The 18,173-nt window shown below is 40.8% G+C and overlaps 1 protein-coding gene across 6 annotated transcripts in view; it reads left to right on the plus strand.

Annotated features, from left to right (window-relative positions):
* mark1 (MAP/microtubule affinity-regulating kinase 1) overlaps nt 1-18,173 on the plus strand; it is a 206,800-nt gene that overhangs the window by 143,299 nt on the left and 45,328 nt on the right. For all 6 annotated transcript variants that reach the window (XR_007248083.2, XM_048535737.2, XM_048535740.2 and 3 more), the window contains 2 exons: nt 11,388-11,436; nt 15,369-15,434. Coding sequence is in view for 5 of the 6 variants with exons in the window: in XM_048535737.2 (XP_048391694.1) it covers nt 11,388-11,436; nt 15,369-15,434 (115 nt within the window). In the remaining variant the exon portion in view is untranslated. The remainder of the gene's footprint in view (nt 1-11,387; nt 11,437-15,368; nt 15,435-18,173) is intronic.

Consider the following 18,173-nt stretch of genomic DNA (forward strand, 5'->3'; position numbering starts at 1 on the left):
TTATGGTTACTGTCATTGAAAATGAAGTTAGATGATGACTGACAGTTAACTGCCAGGTTTTGTTCAACTTTTAAAGCAGGCATTCGATTCTGACTGGTCAAGTTACTGCCCTGAGGAAAGGACCAGAACTTAGCTGCTTTTCTTTTACTAAATTGAAACAGATGCATTGTGAGTGCATGTTCTCTATGTTCGCAAGGAGGAAGGTCCTGTGTACTAACACATGTAGCTTCTGGTATGCACAAGTGTGCAACACTCCGAGCGCAATTGATGACTTTCGATAGGTTATCAGTGTAATTTTTGGTCCATTTGGATTTATTTAGCGAAATAATGGCAAATCAGTCTAATCACGAAATGCATCTAATGTTAAACATTGTTTATAACTTTTCACGCACTAGCTGTTTGGCTGCAGTACCTGGCCTGTCGCAAACAGCTAAAGATGCACATTGTTTGATATAAGCTGTCGGTTTTGGATGTATACCTTACATACCTATATCACTGACACTGAAATTCATGTACACATTACTCAACTGTGATTGCCAGAATGTCATTTTGACTCGGTGTTAGTGATAGTATCCTGCAAGGGGCGATCACTACTTATGTTGCTACTACATGCAGTCACCTGTTGCTCAAATTTGAGATGCTTTCCTTTTAATCTGAGGTAGATTGGGCACTTTACAGGCCCAGAAACTGGCAGCCTTAGATCTGTTCCTGAGTTTGCATGACGTACAAGAAATGATCTGATCAGGGTGGCCATTACCTACTGGATGGCTTTGATGTACTGTTTTAGATATTGGAAAGGAATTAGCCTGTTTCAGCATCAAGCTTGCACAGTGTGCAAATAGCTTGTATCCAGTTTTCAAAGTTGTGGATGAAGCCAATTGTGTAGTGCATAGAATTGGAGGAATATTATCATGTATATTGTCCAGAGGATGTAGGCTTGTGATAGACAGTAACAGAGAAAGCTTTGATAGTATTCTCAATTAGCATGCCAAAGTAAGAGAGCTCAATGTCTGTTTCATTTCAAAGGTGAGTTCTGGATGGAACTCATTTCGATGTAGGGGGAATTGACAGGTATTGTTAATATCCATTTGTTGAGTCCCAACTTGCTATCCTTCCTGTTATAATTAGTTGAATTAGCCTTTAATAAGTAGGGTAATCTGCCAGAGGTTGTAGTGCTTTTTACTGTAGATGACACACAAACATAGAGGGATGAGACTGTCCACCAGGTTTGAGAGAGCGAGGAACAAAGTTTTTTTTTTAGAAAAATAGAACCTTAAATGTGCTAATCTTTGGATTATTCCAAGAACTGAAACCTTTTGAATTAGTTTGGCAGGAAGCATAGGTTGAGAAGGAAGAAGAGCAAAGCTTAAAAATTATAAGCCAGTAAAAATGTTAATAAAAGTCAAGGAAGTAACTGCTACCAACAGCAAAGGAATTGTTCAGTGATTCACCACAGGGACTCAAATAAATGTGATAGATGAGCCGAAGACACACGTGCTTTTTGAAGCATGACGGCATGGTTAATACAGTAACATGAAGGACAACGAGATAAGCACCGTATTTCAGGTTAGAGGATTTTCAAGTGGGTTAGTGCAAGGGGTTTAAAGAAAACAAATTGACAAAATTTGCCATTCTAAGGAAAGACAGTAGGCTAAAAAGGGCACAAAATAAGATGCTATGAGTTGAACTGAAAAACAATGGGGAATCATGGTTTTAGGAGTATAGTAAAATCACCTAAAACATCAGGAAGAGATACTTGAATAAACGTAGGCAGATTGTAGAGAAATACAAATATAAAAGGATATTTTTTACGTGTAATAATATTAACAGGAATAAATGTAAAATGAATAGATTACTGGATACAGATTTCTTGAAATGTGTTCAGGAGAACTATTTTAGCCAGTATATACCATTAAACTTAACAAAACAAAGGGAATTGGTCTGAGCAGCTGAAAGAGGTGTCAGTGCTAGAACATTTCAGCAGCTGTGATCATCATTCAGTTAGATTTTAAATGACAAAGGCAGACCAAGAATGAAATTTTTAAATTGGGAAATGGCTAATTTTATGAAGCTCTCATGTGATTTGCCAAAAAGAGACTGAAATCAACTACCAAAAGTGCCAGGGCAGTGGAGAAAAATTCTGCACCTGAACTCCCACAATGGCCACCAAGAAAAGGTGTAGTTCTCACATGAAACCAATCTCTTCTTCCCACTTTAAAGGGTCTAGGCCCGAAACATCAGCTTTTGTGCTCCTGAGATGCTGCTTGGCCTGCTGTGTTCATCCAGCTTCACACTTTGTTATCTTGGATTCTCCAGCATCTGCAGTTCCCATTATCTCTTCTCCCCACTTCTCCTGATTTGATGCTGCTTTGATGTCAGTGACAGTCACGTTATCCTCTCACTCAAGGCAAAAAGATGTAGTGCCAAGACATTAGGATTGTAAATTGTACCAACTAGTTTCAAAATCTCCCCACTCCCCGGCCTCATCTTATGCCCTGCCCTCCCTCTCATCCCTGACTCCTTAACCTGACACAACCTGTCCATCTTCTTTCTCACCTATCTGCCCCACCCTGCCCATTGGCCAATCTCCACAACCCCATGTCTGCATCCACCTATCACCACTCCACTTAGCTTCCCCCAAGCGCGCCCCCCATTTATTTCTGAGCTCCCTTCACCCTCGCCAATGCTGATGAAGGGTCCCAACCCAAAATGTTGACATCCCTGTTCCTGTAATGCTGTGACATGCTGTGTTCCTCCAGCATAACACTGTGTCGGTTATGAAGGGGAACGTTCTTTTTCCATTTAAAATATATTGAAATCATCAAAAATGTGAATATTCTAGCCTCGGCAGTGATATCAGTCATGTAAGCAGAAAAGTATTCTAAATAATTTCTAACATTGCGTCACCTTTCAAGGTACTTTCAGTTCTGCAGATATTTAATTTTCAGTTCAGCTTCTACTTTGAAAAATGATGACTCTTTTAATTTTGTAAATGTTTTCAGAAATAATCCGCAACTGACATGCACACAAAATTCAAAATTCTCAGTGAAAAAACAAATAGAAAAGAGCAATCCAGCAAGAAATCTTGCCTCTCCAGATGAAATTTACAAATCTTCCAACTGTAGTTTTGCCCCAGAGCAGTGATTCGTTTTCCGTACTGGATACCTCTATTCAACGTTGGATTTTATTTTTTGCATGATCTTGCAGTGTGGAATTTTATCGTCATTTTTCTAAAACGAAAAGAATCATGTTGATTTTTAAGCCAGTTGAGCACAATATCTACAGATTTATTTGATAAAATTAGTGGAGTTTTTCACTGAATAAATTTTTCTTTTTTGATTGATTGTTCTTTTTCTGAACACAAGTTCCCAATCTTCCCAAGTGCTGGTGCACTTGGCTTAAAAAAGATTAATGTTGTAGGATGTGAGCAGTACTGCAAAAGCCAGTATTTGTAGTACATCTCCAATTGCCGTTGTCAAGTTGCTACTCCGTCTGCCACTACGTAATGCCAGCAATACATGCCATCTATAAAATGGACTTCAAATTGACAGAGATCCTTTGACCACACTTCAAAAACACAACGTCTCCCTGGAAGAAGGGGAGCATAAAGCACAAGAGACAACTGCTGTATTCTTGTATTGTTTCCATCAACATGGAATTATCACTCTTGTAGCGGGACTGGTAAGTAAACAAGTTTACTTAACAAATTGACTGATAACTTGCAGTTAAGGAGCAATGTACACATCCCTGAGTCTACTGTGTTGCTGCTCATCGATGCTGGTCATACAATGTCATTCCTGGTTCTTGGCTAATTAGCATCCTCAGTTCTTAAAGCAGAAAGTCGAATCCTCTCTTACTTTCCAAGATAAAGTGACGTGCACTAAGAGTGAAAATACATAAACGTTAGGTAGTTGAGAATGATTTATACAGAAACAATAATTGAAAAGATTGTATTAAGGGTTTGAGAGCTTGTGTAACGTACAAGAGGTTTGATAATGCTCCGTGTTTTGTGATGGCATAACTTTTGGAGGGCTCTGATGGTACTGTGGTAGTGTCCCTACTTATGGGCCTAAACGCCTGGGTCCAGGTTCCACCCTGCTTCAGTGGTGGATGTTTTAGAAAGTCAGTTCACTTCTGGAGAAATGAACTTCACTACTTTATGTAAAAACAAAATCACTTACTAGAAAAGACAATTAAAGTAGGTCAACATCTGGAGCGTTGTAGACAATGGAACTGCTTGGACTTGTCATAAGAGTCATATACCTGCATTTATGGCTGTCAGAAGTTTTTTTTTGTTTTGGAAATTGTTTGGAAAAGGTGATGGGATATAGCCTGTTAATAGCGAAGACAATCAACTCCTCCTTTTCTGTTTCTTTGGAGAAACCCTTTTGAAAGTCTAGTGTGAGATGTGACAAAATGGATGAGGCCATTCTTCTGAGAAGCTTATGGGAGACAACTTCTCAACTTCTCTGGAAAGAACTGCTTCTGAACAGGTTCCAGTGACAACTGCATTTGTTTAGAGAGACCTGTCTAGGTGGGCCATATCCAGGAATTGATGCTTTGGTGGAAAGCTAGATGAGGAGTGGTCGAGGATTCAGGGTTTGTACTCAGTGAAGTTTAGAAGTATGCTAAATGCTTTCTTTTAAAAGTCTGAAATGTCTCAGTAGATCTTTGTCTTGGGAAGTAGGTATGTTCTGTACATCCTTGACTTTGCCTGTGTTTGGATGGATACCATAATTAGAACAAATAAAACGAGGAAAGGTGCTCTGACCTGCTGCCACTTGCTGTTAAGGACTTGTCCTTCTCGATTGGCTGCTGCCAGCAGTGAGCATAGTTTTTTTTTGTTTTGCCCATAACCAAGGTATCATTACCCAGGAATACCTTCTGTCATCCATTCCAGCAGCATGTGAACTGTATCCTGACTAACTGATCGACCAAAAGCAAGACCTTCCAGAAGGTGTTTTGGAAGTAGTGATTTCTTGAGATTCGTTTGAAAAGTGAGCTGACAAAGATCCGTGCTTTGCAATCAGCTTGAGAACTCGTTTACCTTTTGTGAATTTAGGAGTTAGTGGTTCAAAAGCTGGAATATTGTGTGAGCATCCCTTCAGAGAAAGATTGAAATGCCTTAGGTTCAAACATACCCTGATTATGTCAGCTTTCTCTTTCCTTTAGCACATATAGTATAACTGGACCATTATGCACGGATGGACTTATACTTCCATATCGCCCAGCTTGTTTTTAAACTCTTATGAGAACGTCACACTTTCTGGGAGTCTCCATTGAAGGAGTTGCATCTTCTCTAAATTGCAGTACAGCATCACTTCTGCAGTTTCTTACGGCCTCACAACTGGGTATATTTGTTAAGTGCTGGAGTAATTCTGCTGCAGTTGCTAGGTTGGTGAATCATGAATGGTTGCAGTGTCAAGTTTTGTACACACTGGTAGTGCAGCTCTTGCTGATTTTGTATTCACCAGGTAGAATTTTTCCTGTTTCTATGCAGAATTGCTCTATCGAATTTCATGATAAAGATACCAATGCAGGGCTGCATGTCCAATTACATGTAGTCAATTTTGCTATTGTAGGACATGTGATTGACCTACAATTAACCAGGTACATGTTGTTGAGAATTCTGACAGGAAGGATGTTCACCCTTGGCTCCCATGTTAACTATGTTGTTGAATGTATGTTTACCAGTTTTCTTTTGGCATATAAGATCATAAAATATGGAAGTAGAAATAGGCCATTCAGCCTATAGAGTCTGCTCTGCAATTTGACCACAGCTGATATGATTCTCAACCCTATTCTTGTGCCACCTCCCTGTAACACTTGGTCCCCATATCAATCAAGAACCTCCCTCTGTCTGTCTTAAATACTTAATGATTTTGCATCCACAGTGTACTACCCTCTAGCTGAAGAAATTCCTCCTCTTCTCAGTTCTAAAGGATCGACCCTTCATAGTGAGGCTGTGCTGTCATGTCCTAGGCTGTCCTTGAGGTGGAAACATCTTCTCAATGTCCATGCTGCACAGGCCTCTCAGTATCCTGTCAATTTCAATGAGATACCCACTCTCACTCCTAAACTCCACTGAGTACAGAACCAGAATCCTCAATTGCTCCTTATATGACAAACCCTTCATTCCCAGGATCATTCTTGTGAACCTCCAGTGAACTCTCTCCAATGCCAGCACATCCATCCTAAGACAGGAGGGCCAAAACTGCTCACAGTATTCCAAGTGCAATCTGCCCAGAGCCTTATACAACTTCAGCAGTACGTCTCTGCTCTTGTATTCTAACTCTCTTGAAATGAATGCTAACATTGCATCTGTCTTCCTAACTGCAAACTAAACCTGCATGTTGACCTTAAGAGAATGCTGAACTAGGAGTCCTAAGTCCCTTTGTGCTTCAGATGTCCAAAGCCTTTTCCCATTTAGAAAATAGTCTGTGCCTATACTCTTTCTACCAAAGTGCATAGCCCCTCAGTTTCTCACAATGTATTCCATCTGCCGCTTCTTTCCCCACTTTTCTGGCCGGTCCAAGTCCCTCGGCAGCCTCCCTTCTTCCTCAACACCACCTGTGCCTCTACCTATCTTTGTGCTATCTGCAAACTTAGCAACAATGCTGTTACTTTTTTCATCCAGATTACTAATGGATGACGTGAATAGTTGTGGTCTCAACATGGACCCTTGTAGAACTCCACTCGCTTCTGGTAGCCTTCCTGATAAAAGAGCACTTTTCCCCCACAGCCCATCCTCTTTCCATGCCAGCGCTATGCCCCTAACACTATGGGCTGTCATCTTATTTAGCAGCCCCCTGTGCAATACCATGCCAGAGATCTTCTGGAAATCCAAATAGACCATATTAACTGGCTGTCCTTTGTCTAACTTTCTTGTTACCTCCTCACACAATTCTCACAGGTCTGTCAGGCATGACCTCTTGACAGAATTGTGCTGACTTAGCCATACTTTACCATGCTCAAGTACTCCTCAATCTCATCCGGCATAATGGGCTCTAAAACTTTGTGTCAGTCTTCACAGTGGAAGACATGAGTAGTATGCCAACAATTAGGGAGAGCCAGGGGGCAGAGTTGAGTACGGTAGGCATTACAAAAGAGAAAGTGCTAGAAAAGCTCTCCTGGCCCCGATGGGCTACATCCTAGAGTTCTGAGGGAGGTGGCTGAGGAAATAGCAGAGGCTTTGGTCGTGATCTTTCAAAAGTCACTGGAGTCAGGGAAAGTCCCAGATGATTGGAAAATTGCTGTTGTAACTGCCTTGTTTAAGAAAGGATCAAGGCAAAAGATGGAAATTATAGGCCGATTAGCCTAACCTCGGTAGTTGGTAAAATTCTAGAATCCATTGTCAAGGATGAGATTTCTAAATTCCTGGAAGTGCAGGGTCAGATTAAAACAAGTCAGCATGGTTTTAGTAAGGGGAGGTCGTGCCTGCCTGACAAACCTGTTAGAATTCTTTGAAGAGGTAACAAGCATGTTAGACCAAGGAAACCCAGTTGATGTTATCTATCTAGACTTCCAAAAGGCCGTTGATACAGTGCCTCACGGGAGGCTGCTGAGCAAGGTGAGGGCCCATGGTGTTCGCGGTGAGCTACTGGCTTGGATTGAGGATTGGCTGTCTGACAGAAGGCAGAGAGTTGGGATAAAAGGCTCTTTTTCGTAATGGCAATCGGTGACGAGTGGTGTCCCGCAGGGTTCAGTGTTGGGGCTGTAGCTGTTCACCTTGTATATTAATGATCTGGATGAAGGGACAGGGGGCATTCTGGCGATGTTTGCCAATGATACGAAGATAGGTGGACAGGCAGGTAGTACTGGGGAGGTGGGGAAGCTTCAGAAAGATTTAGACAGTTTAGGAGAGTGGTCCAGGAAATGGCTGATGAAATTCAATGTGAGTAAATGTGAGGTTCTGCACTTTGGAAAACAGAATACAGGCAAGGACTATTTTCTAAACGGTGAGAAAATTCGCAAATCAGAAGTGCAAAGGGATCTGGGAGTGTTGGTCCAGGATTCTCTAAAGGTTAACTTGTAGGTAGAGTCCGTAATTAAGAAAGCAAATGTAATGTTGTCATTTATCTCAAGAGGGTTGGAATATAAAAGCAGCGATGTGCTTCTGAGGCTTTATAAAGCTGTAGTTAGGCCCCATTTAGAATACTGTGTCCAATTTTGGGCCCCACACCTCAGGAAGGACATACTAGCCCTGGAGCGTGTCCAGTTGAGATTCACACGGATGATCCCTGGAATGGTAGGTTTAACGTATGATGAACGACTAGGGATCCTGGGATTGTACTCATTAGAGTTTAGAAGGTTGAGGGGAGATCTAATAGAAACTTACAAGATAATGTACGGTTTAGAAGCGGTGGACGCTAGGAAGTTGTTTCCGTTAGGCGGGGAGACTAGGACCCGTGGGCACAGCCTTAAAATTAGTGAGGGTAAATTTAAAACTGAAATGAGGCGACATTTCTTCAGCCAGAGAGTGGTGGTCTTGTGGAATTCATTGCCGCAGAGTGCAGTGAAGGCCGGGACGTTGGATGCCTTCAAGGCAGAGATCAACAAATTCTTGATCTCAGAAGGAATTAAGGGCTACGGGGAGAGTGCAGGGAAGTGGTGTTGAAATGCCCATCAGCCATGATTTAAATGGCGGAGTGGACTTGATGGGCCAAATGGACTTACTTCTACTCCTAAGTCTTATGGTCGTAAAATCTTACCGACGATTGACATCACCCGAACCGGCCTATAGTTTTGTGTCTTCTGCCCTCCCTACTTTAAATAAGGGTATGCGTTAGCCATTTTCCAGTCCATTGGGATCCTCTCTGACATCAGTTATTCCCGAAAGATCACCGCTAATACCCCTACAATCTCCTCAGCTGTCTACTTCAGAACTCTGGGGTGCAGTCCATCTGATCTGGGTGATTTATCCATCTTCAGACCTTTCAGCTTCCTCCCTACCACCTCCTTGATGGGCATGACACTCACCCTCTCCCCACCACTGCTCCCCATCCCCCAACTCTCTCGACGTTGTTGAACAATGCTGCTGATGTCTTCCACTGTGAAAACAGATGCAAAGTACCTTTTGTGAGTTACTCCACTTTGTGCCTCACTACTAATTCTCCAGCCTCATTTTCCAGCCGTCCGATGTCCACTCTTGCCCCTCTCACTTACCACTTAAAAAAACTCCCGCAATTTTCTTTTATATTATCAGCTAGCTTACCCTCATATTTCATCTTTCCCCCCCCATTGCTGTTTTACATATCCCCTACTGGTTTTTAAAGGCTTCCCACTAATTTTCACTATATTGTATGCGCTTTCTCTTTGCTTTTATGCAGTCCCTGACTTTCCTCATCAGCCATGGCTGCCTCATCTTCCTCTCAGTATGTTCGGATGAATTTCTGCAGAGCCTCCTCAAGTACCTCCAGTAATTCCTGCCATTACTGCTCCACTATCTTTCCTACTAGGCTTCCCTTCCAATCATCTGTGGCCAACTCCTCCCTCATGTCTTTGTAGCTACTTTTTGCTTAGTTGTAATACCATAACATCTGATTTCACCACCTCGCTTTCAAATTGCAGGGTGAATTCTATGGTCACTGCCCCCTAACAGTTCGTACACCTTAAGCTCCCTAATCAAGTCTGCCTCAGTACACATCACCAAATCCAGAATTGCACATTCTCTCTAGGGCTGTACCACAAGTTGCTCCAAAAACTATCTCGTAGGCATCTCTCAAATTCCTTTTCTTCCCAGTCCACCTGCATATTAAAGTCCCCAGTGATTGTTATAATAATGCCTTTCTTACCTTCTTTTTCTTTTAAAGATTTATTTTTTGGCCACATCTGACTACTGCAAGGAAGCTTGTACTATTTCAGATCAGGGTCATTTTTTTATTCACGATTCTTCAACTCTACATTTTATCTGACTTCCAAATCTGTAACACATGTTTATCTCTTTAATCTTGTTGGCTCTGTGCTAATTTGCTCATGGCTCAGGTAGTAATCCAAAGAAGTTTGCCTTTTTTGGTTCCATTTTTAAATTTAGTCCCTAGCTGCTCACATTCTATCAGCAGAACCTCTTTTCTCTTTCTGCTATATTATTGGTACCTACCTGGACCATGACAACTGGATCTTTCCCCTCCCACTGCAAGTTTGTCTGCAGCCCAGATGAGATATCCTGTGCTGAGGCACCAGACAGGCAAGACAGCCCTCAGGACTCTCTATCCTGGCCTCAGGGAGTTCAGTTGTAACACCATAACATCTGATTCCACTACCTCGCTTTCAAACTGCAGGGTGAATTCTATGTGTATGAAGTGTGTTCCTGATTACAACTATGTTTCTCTTTCCTCTGCCATCTTGAGTAGCTACCAGGACCATGGGACTGGTCAGTTTGTTCACCCTCCCTATGGTCTCCATTCCCATCCCCACAAACAGCAAGAATCTCAATCCTGTTAGACAAGCTCCAGCACTGAGGCTGCTTCAGTACTACCTCCTGGATCCATCTGCTTTCATCATACATCGTCACACATTCCTGCCCCAGAGCACTGACTGAATTTGAGGCAGTTAATCTAAGGAGTGTGACTGTGTCCTAAAACATTGCAGCCAAGCAACTCTTTCCCCTCCCTGATGTGTCACTGTGTTTGAGACTCAGACTTGAGCTCATCACCTCTGAGCCAGAGTTCTTCATGCAACCAACATATGCTTCACATGTGGTCTCTATGAACCACAATGTGGTCCACCAGCTCCCACATTGTGCTTGTACAACACATCACCTGGCCTAGCATCGCTATTTTAATTACTTAATTCTTATTTTGATTTTTCATAATTTCCCACTGGTCTTTGAGTAAGCTGTGAATATCATCTCCCCTATTTACCTTCAAACTGAAAGTAACTGAAAATAGTCAAATTAGTAGCTGTCACCAGTCAATGAACTTAAGCTTTACCTGTGATGACACTCTCCTGTGCTGGGCCTTTGATCCTGGACTTCCGTTTATCCTGTGTGGAGGGAAAGAAACCTCTCACACTATGAGCCAAAAAAAACAAGCAAAAAAATGCCTGAGCCTCTCGGCATTGAATTCCCACGTTGCCTTCAGGGCGTGCAATTTCTTGGCTTTAATAAAGGTTATAGTAAAGCTTTGTGCATCGATGTACAATTGAAACTGCTGCATTTTGATTTGAAAACTGCTTCAGTAGGTGCTTCCATCTAGAAAAAGGAGGTAATGTCCAACCCTGGGCTGAATTCTAACCACATTGCTAATGGCATAAAAGTTGTGTGCTAATGCACTGAAACCTCTTGTTCTATACTAATTTTAACCGCGATCTCAAACATATCAGTACCATGTTAAAATAAGATCAATTTGAAAACACGTAAGTAAACATTCTTTTTTTAATTTTAACAGCTCTTTCGAGAAGTAAGGATTATGAAGATTTTGAATCATCCCAATATAGGTAAGATTGTATTTTAACTCAACTAAGTGTGTATTAAGTACAGATTAACTTTGAATCGTGATCACTTTAAAATGTATTTTCAATACCATCTTTGAACATGTCTTATTTATTTTCCCAACTTCCTGTTGACAATAAGTAACTTTGCTAAAACGAACGTTGTCCTGACTGCATTTAATTTTTGCTGTGGGCTTTTAATATTTAGCACTCTTCATAATTTTCATCTTTCTTGATGATGGTGTTTTGTAAAGAAATTGTTCTGTAGATTTGTGAGCATGGGCAGTGAGGGTCGCTATCAAATTTGACTCTTGCAGGAGCAAAACAGCCAAGACATTTTGACCTTCACTGAAGTCTAAAATACATCTTGACCAGCTGAACAGTGATCACAAGCAGTTGAATTTTGTCTTTTTAAGCATCATTATAGTCAGGCTGCACAAAAGGCAATGACCGGCATCTTAACTAAAATCAGCTAAATCATCGTAGACCACAGATTGAGTGTGTGATCTTCCTCTTTTGAATAGCTTGGTAATGTTTCACTTGATTCTTCACTCACTCTTTAGAAGCAACTTTCTGTAGCTCTTTCTAAGCGGTATAATCACAATGAATACAAAATAGTATCCCCTCAAATCTTGATGTATTTCTCAGTGAAATATCATAGAATGGCTCATCTGAATTGGATGACCTGAAGGTCATCTATACCTACAGTAATTTCTGGCAGCATCTGTGGAAAGAAATCAGAATCAATGTTTTGGGTCCAGTAACCCTATTTTTAGAATTCAGTTCTGTTTTTTTTAACTTGCTATACCTGCAGTTCTTTCAGTTTTTATGATCCGCATCTAATTAGCTTGCATCCCTAACCATTATAATTTACATAGTCAATTTTATGCAGTGTTTGGTTTTTGAGGGGGGTGGGTTGTAAATAAAAATGACAAATCTTCATAGAGTCATGGGTGATGTATCTGCCTTTGATGTAATTGGCTCATAGGAGCTGTTGCTCTTGATTTATTTCAAATATGTTTTAAGTACTAAATTCTTAATTCTTTTTGATTTTTTAAAAAATCTGTTCTATTAGGACTGTGTGCTTCTTTGTGTACAGCTCTTGGATACTACCACTTTTTTTAAAAAAAAAGCACCAAGGCTTCTCCCTCTTAGGCTTAGGTTTGTAAGAATTGAAATCCATTTTCTGGAAATGAGTGTACTTGTGTTATTGTATTGGGAAGCTGATCACGGTAAAGTCCCATTTCATTGAGTGTTGCATTTTCTCCCCTAATATGCTGGAATTTAGTATAATAATTTTTATGAATATCCTGGGCACTTCCACATGTTCTTTACTAAATGTTGATTTCATTGAGAGGAATGATTAGAGATTATTCGTAAGACCTGAGATTTTTTTTTGCAACTTACTTGGTTTTCAAGTCACACTGTCTCATTTCACTATCTCCTTTGTGCTTGCTGACCTATATTGGTTCCTGGAAAAGGCCTCAACCCTTGCTATCTCTGAAATCATCTCTAGCCCGGAGGCTTCCAAGATAGTTGCACACCTGTCATTCTGGCCTCTGCTGCACCCCCAGTTTTAATGCCTACAACGCTGATGGCTGCATCTTTAGTTGTCTAAGCTCCAAAATGTTTTCTGATTGCACCTGTCCACCTCTCTCTTCTCTTTTAAGATACTCGTTAGAACTATTTCCCTGACCAACCGTTTTGTCATGAAGATCTCCATGTATAACTTGGTGTCATTTTTTGTTCTGTAAGGATCCTGCGAGGCACCCTGGGAGTCTGTATTATGCTAAAAGCTTTGTAAGTTGTTTTTATGACAGGTGGAAATAAACTGTTTAGTTCGCTACTAATTATTTTGTTCTGTCCAGTGGGAATCCAACGAAAGCAGAGTAAATTGCTATGTGGTATATGACCTTTTGTTTTCATTGAAAGGCACAAATCAGCAGCTAAAACCTTCGTCATACCCAAGTTGAGAAATGGGAAAGAGTGAAGACATAGATTACCAACTAGCTGAACATTAATCTACCTTCAATACATAGGTATAGGATTCAATCTATCTGGAGCAATCAAGGAAGAAGAAGGGTAATTTAGTTATGTTTTTGGGAGTGCCTCATTCTTCTGTCATCATGAGAGCACTACATGTGCAAATTCCCTCATAAATTTGCTGAAATTTCAATAATATAGTAAAGGTGATGTTATCCTGTTTATCATAATTTTATAAGAGGTGGCGTGGCGGCTCAGTCGTTAACACCTCTGCCTCTCAGCACCAGGGATGAAGGCTCAATTCCACCCTCGGGTGACTGTCTCTGTGGAGCTTGCACATTCTCCCCATGTCTGTGCAAGTCTTTGTGACAGAGAGAGGAACCTGGAGCACCGGGAGGAAACTTGCACAGGAAATTTGCTCCTACTGTCGAGGGATATGCAGGCTAGGTGGGTTGGTCATGGGAAATTCAGGGTTGCTGGGTTAGGATAGGGGGTATAGGTCTGGGTGGGATGGGTCAGTGTGGACCTGAAGGACCGAACGGCCTGCTTCCACACTGCAGGCCTTCTATGATTCTGTGATCCCAATAAAATGTAGAGCTCAGCTCTGCTGATCCTGTGTCTTCCCAGGAATGTTTCTTAGCTTTCTGATTTTAACACTTTTGGTTCAAAAAATGCTCCAGGAAAGCCTCTCAAAGACTACTTTTTTTCGCTTTCCTTAGTGACATTTTTTTGTGGTCTAAGGTTAAACCTAAATTTGGCTGCTAAAAATATTTGATTAATTTCTGAATTGCTATACAACAATGTTTGTTGGAGCAGAATCTCCCTTCAGTGTGATCTAGAATAGGAAGAGTTGCCAATGGGGTACCACTTTGATTTTTGTAGATGAGGACACTATATGCACTTCCTTGTCTTATATTCTAGCAGAAGTTACACACATGCGTGAATGCATTTTCTTGAATTTTCCTAACCTTAGCTTGTGTTAATTTACATTTCTAGGTTGGACTTCCACAAACATTTAATAGTATCCACTGTTATCCATGTGATCTGCTTGAATGCAGTATAGCAGATCAGGTAGTCTTTGTTTCGGTGTTTGACTTTGATGAACAAGTTAAGCCTAATTAGAACTGATTTTAACTGTTTAAAGGAGCATTTGCAAGTATAATTGGGACCAGGATCAGTCCGAATTGTGATAACTAGGTTGAAATCTCCCGTTAGCGTAGCCAATTGTTAAACTATTTGAGGACTGCAATAATCACAGGTCTGTCTGCAGAATTGGTACCGTTCAGGAGAGGAAGTTCAGTTTGGCATGAGGTATTGTACCTATTTGAGAAGAGTAATTGAAATAAGATGGTTTCCAAATAATATGTGAGCTCTACTGCCAGTGTTTTTCGGAAATTCTGGAGGTCCTTGTCATTGGTATGCAACAGTTGGAACATTGGAAATGCTTTTGTGTCTTCAAGACACCCGCCCCGCCCCACCAAAGAGCTGGCTGTACAGGTTGATTACCTGTAAGCAAATAAGGGAGGATATTTAAGTTCAGAAATTAAATATACAGCAACATTCTAACCCTCTGAAATGACATTTGTCATAATTGCTAAGTCAGTGTGGAGGGAGAGCACTGACACTTCAGTAGAGGGCTGTTGTTATGTTGCAGTTAATTTTTCAATCAGTGCGCGAGGACAATATTGAGAATGAGCTTTGGAAGCACCATTCAGACCTCTAGATAATATTTTTCCTGATTGGAATAAAATGTTGACTGTGAAAAGGATTAATGTTATAGAAATATGTGTATAAATGAAGAAAATTGCCTTGACTTCTTTGATTGGTGATATTGTAAACTTCTCCCTTTGGAAAGAATTATGATATTGCTGCTAACAGTGACCAGAGTAACACAGCCTCCACAGTGTTTATTTTGCTAATGTTTGTGACAAATCTTTTCCCTTTTTCTCTTCTAGTTAAGTTATTTGAAGTAATTGAAACTGAGAAAACACTATATTTAATAATGGAGTATGCAAGTGGAGGTAAGTCAGTGCTTTGACTGTTCCATATGACTGACACAGTGGGATCACTGAAGGTGGAATAACTCGTTGAAATAACTGTAGTGCTAATGGTTGCAGGATTGACCCCTCTAAGTAGTTTGAGTTAGATTCTCGTTTAAAATGCAAACATTGTATTTTCAATGTTTTCACTTTATTCAAGATGAATTTTGAAATATTTTACTCTCTCCCCTTCCTGCCAGTCCCAAGTTGCCTTGTACAAAGGCAGACATTTAGCACAATTAAGAATACCATTTAGCACCAGGGAAAATGGACACTTCTTTAGGAGGATGAGAACCAATAGTTAAACTATTGGCAGATGATAAACAACTTGCTAAACTGGTGGTTGATTAATTTCTTTTATTACTCTGTTTTGAAAGAAACCGAAGAACCTTAACATCAGATATTTTTGGCTTTTCAAGCACTGTTAAAAGCATTGTTCCTTGAGCAGATGAGCTCCTTTATAATATTTTGGCACTGTTGAGGGTCTTTTTACATGTGTGCATTTTCTGTTGGAAGTACTAGTATGTTTCAGGAACCATCATCCAAAGACATTTGTTAGTAAAAGATGAATTACACCAAATTATCTTTGTGTGTGTGTTGCAATTTTCCCTTGTCTACAAATGGAGGGGAATAACATGACAAGGTTCCAATGGAAGATATTCCGAACTCCCTCCCCTAACTACATACCCTGGCTAACAACTTTGCTAATTAGGTTCTTGACCGGTAAGGTCCATGGGTAACTTTCTCAACCCACTGCCGGTTAAAATCTTTATGTGACTTATTAAGGGCCTCAACCTACCATTTCCCCAATCGCCTACCTCCCTGGCTGATAAGAAAGGTAGCTAGCTTCTGGACTGGGAAACCAGAACAACCTGCCTGCTGGGGTGCTGGTGGTAGGGACTCCAAATCCCCCACGAGGGGGTGGCAACTGGACGACACAGTCATCCCTTCCCTCCACACCCCCTCCTTATGGTCATCACACTGGAAAACAGCATAAAAACTACTTAGCCTTTCGCTGCTGGGTCCGCCAAGAAGTCAGCGTCGACTGGTAGCTTTAAGATTCAGAAGCTGGCAGCCTCTGGCATTCCGGATTGCTAGAACCCTCCCAACCAATGCCAAAACCTGTGGTTTGCCCAGTAACCTGTAACAATTTGTCAGTCAGCTCATGCAGCCAGTTTCCCTGGGGAAGTTGTTGGGAGTGGGGGAGCAGAGTGAGGGGAAAATGGTCTGATAGCTGCCACCTAACATGCTTGTTAACAAAAAAAAGGAAAATTCCATCCATCATTTTCTTTTGCAATGCAAAAAGCAATTCTTTATCATTATAATTTTCTGCATTGTTCCAGCACACACACTTCAAACTCTGTCCCAGAAAATTATAGGGTAGCTTCATGTTAAGTTGTGTGACAATACAGCTTCAAGTGTCAGTGCAACATCCAGTGCATCTAATTTAATTTAAAAATATGAGAGGAGGATAGCATTGGAATGCAGGAATAGTGGACTAGATGTAGTATATTTGTTTCTCCAAGCCTTGTTGCCTTAAAAATAAATCTTTTGGATTCTATTCTTGCTTTGAAGCTCAAAGTCATAGTGTTCCTCATTAGTCATTATCCATTCAGCTTTATTATTATGAGAATGGCAGATATTTCAAACAGAAAAGCTTGTAATGCTCCTATTCCGGTCTTACCCAGTTATTAATGTTGCATTCGGATAAATTCCCAATTTATTTAAGACCTCCTGGATAATGGAACACAGTTTACTTTGAAAAGGATGCTGCCTTCGTGAAATGTGTGGCAAGGCTTCCTTTGATTTAAAGAGATGAGCTGTGCATTATTTTGAAATGAAATAGAAAATCATCGAAATGGTAGGATAGTCAGAATCTATATAGAGGAACAGAGTTAATGTTTTAAATCAATGACTTCCGAGTGTGAATTTTTTTAACTTTGATCATTCTTAGTAATTCAGTTGTACAATTTGATGAGACCAAAGGCATATGAATTGATTAAAATAATTGTTTGAATATTATTTGAGCTGCACCCATCCAGGAAAGTGGACGTGCACAATTTCCATCACATACCTGACTTGCTTTATGTAGATGGTGGACAGGCATCAAGGAGACAGGAGGTGAATTTCTCACTTCAGAATTTCCAACTGTGACCTACTCTTGTACCAGCAGTTCTTACATGATCTGTCAAGCTCAGCTTCTGTTGGGTGGATGGTGACACCCCCCAGTATAATGATAGTACGGATCTCCGTATTGGTAATTCCACTGAGCCTCCAGGGTTGATGGTTGAATTATTTCTTGTTTGTGATGTTCATTGACTGGAATTTGTTTGGCCTGAACATTACTCACCATCTATTAGCCCAAACCTGGGTGTTGGCTTGCATGTGATCATAAAGTATTTCAGTATCTGAAGCATCAGTGTTGAAGATTGTGTAATTACTTGCAAACATCTCTACTTCTGATGCTGGGCAGAAGGTCGTTAATGAAGCAGCTGAAGCTAGCTGGACTGAGAACATGACCCTGAGGAACACCTGTAGACATGTCCTGAGACGATGACCAGAGCCATGTTCCCTTGGTTTGAGTCACAATCTTTTATAATGGAGAGATTGCCCCGGTTCCCGTTGTTGGCAGTTCTGCTGAGGTTAGGTTATTGTTGAGCAAGTACTGCCTGGTAACATTGTTGACAACTCCTTTCATCACTTTGCAGATGATGGAGAGTA

Source organism: Stegostoma tigrinum, chromosome 9, assembly GCF_030684315.1.
Source record: "Stegostoma tigrinum isolate sSteTig4 chromosome 9, sSteTig4.hap1, whole genome shotgun sequence".
NCBI lineage: Eukaryota > Metazoa > Chordata > Chondrichthyes > Orectolobiformes > Stegostomatidae > Stegostoma > Stegostoma tigrinum.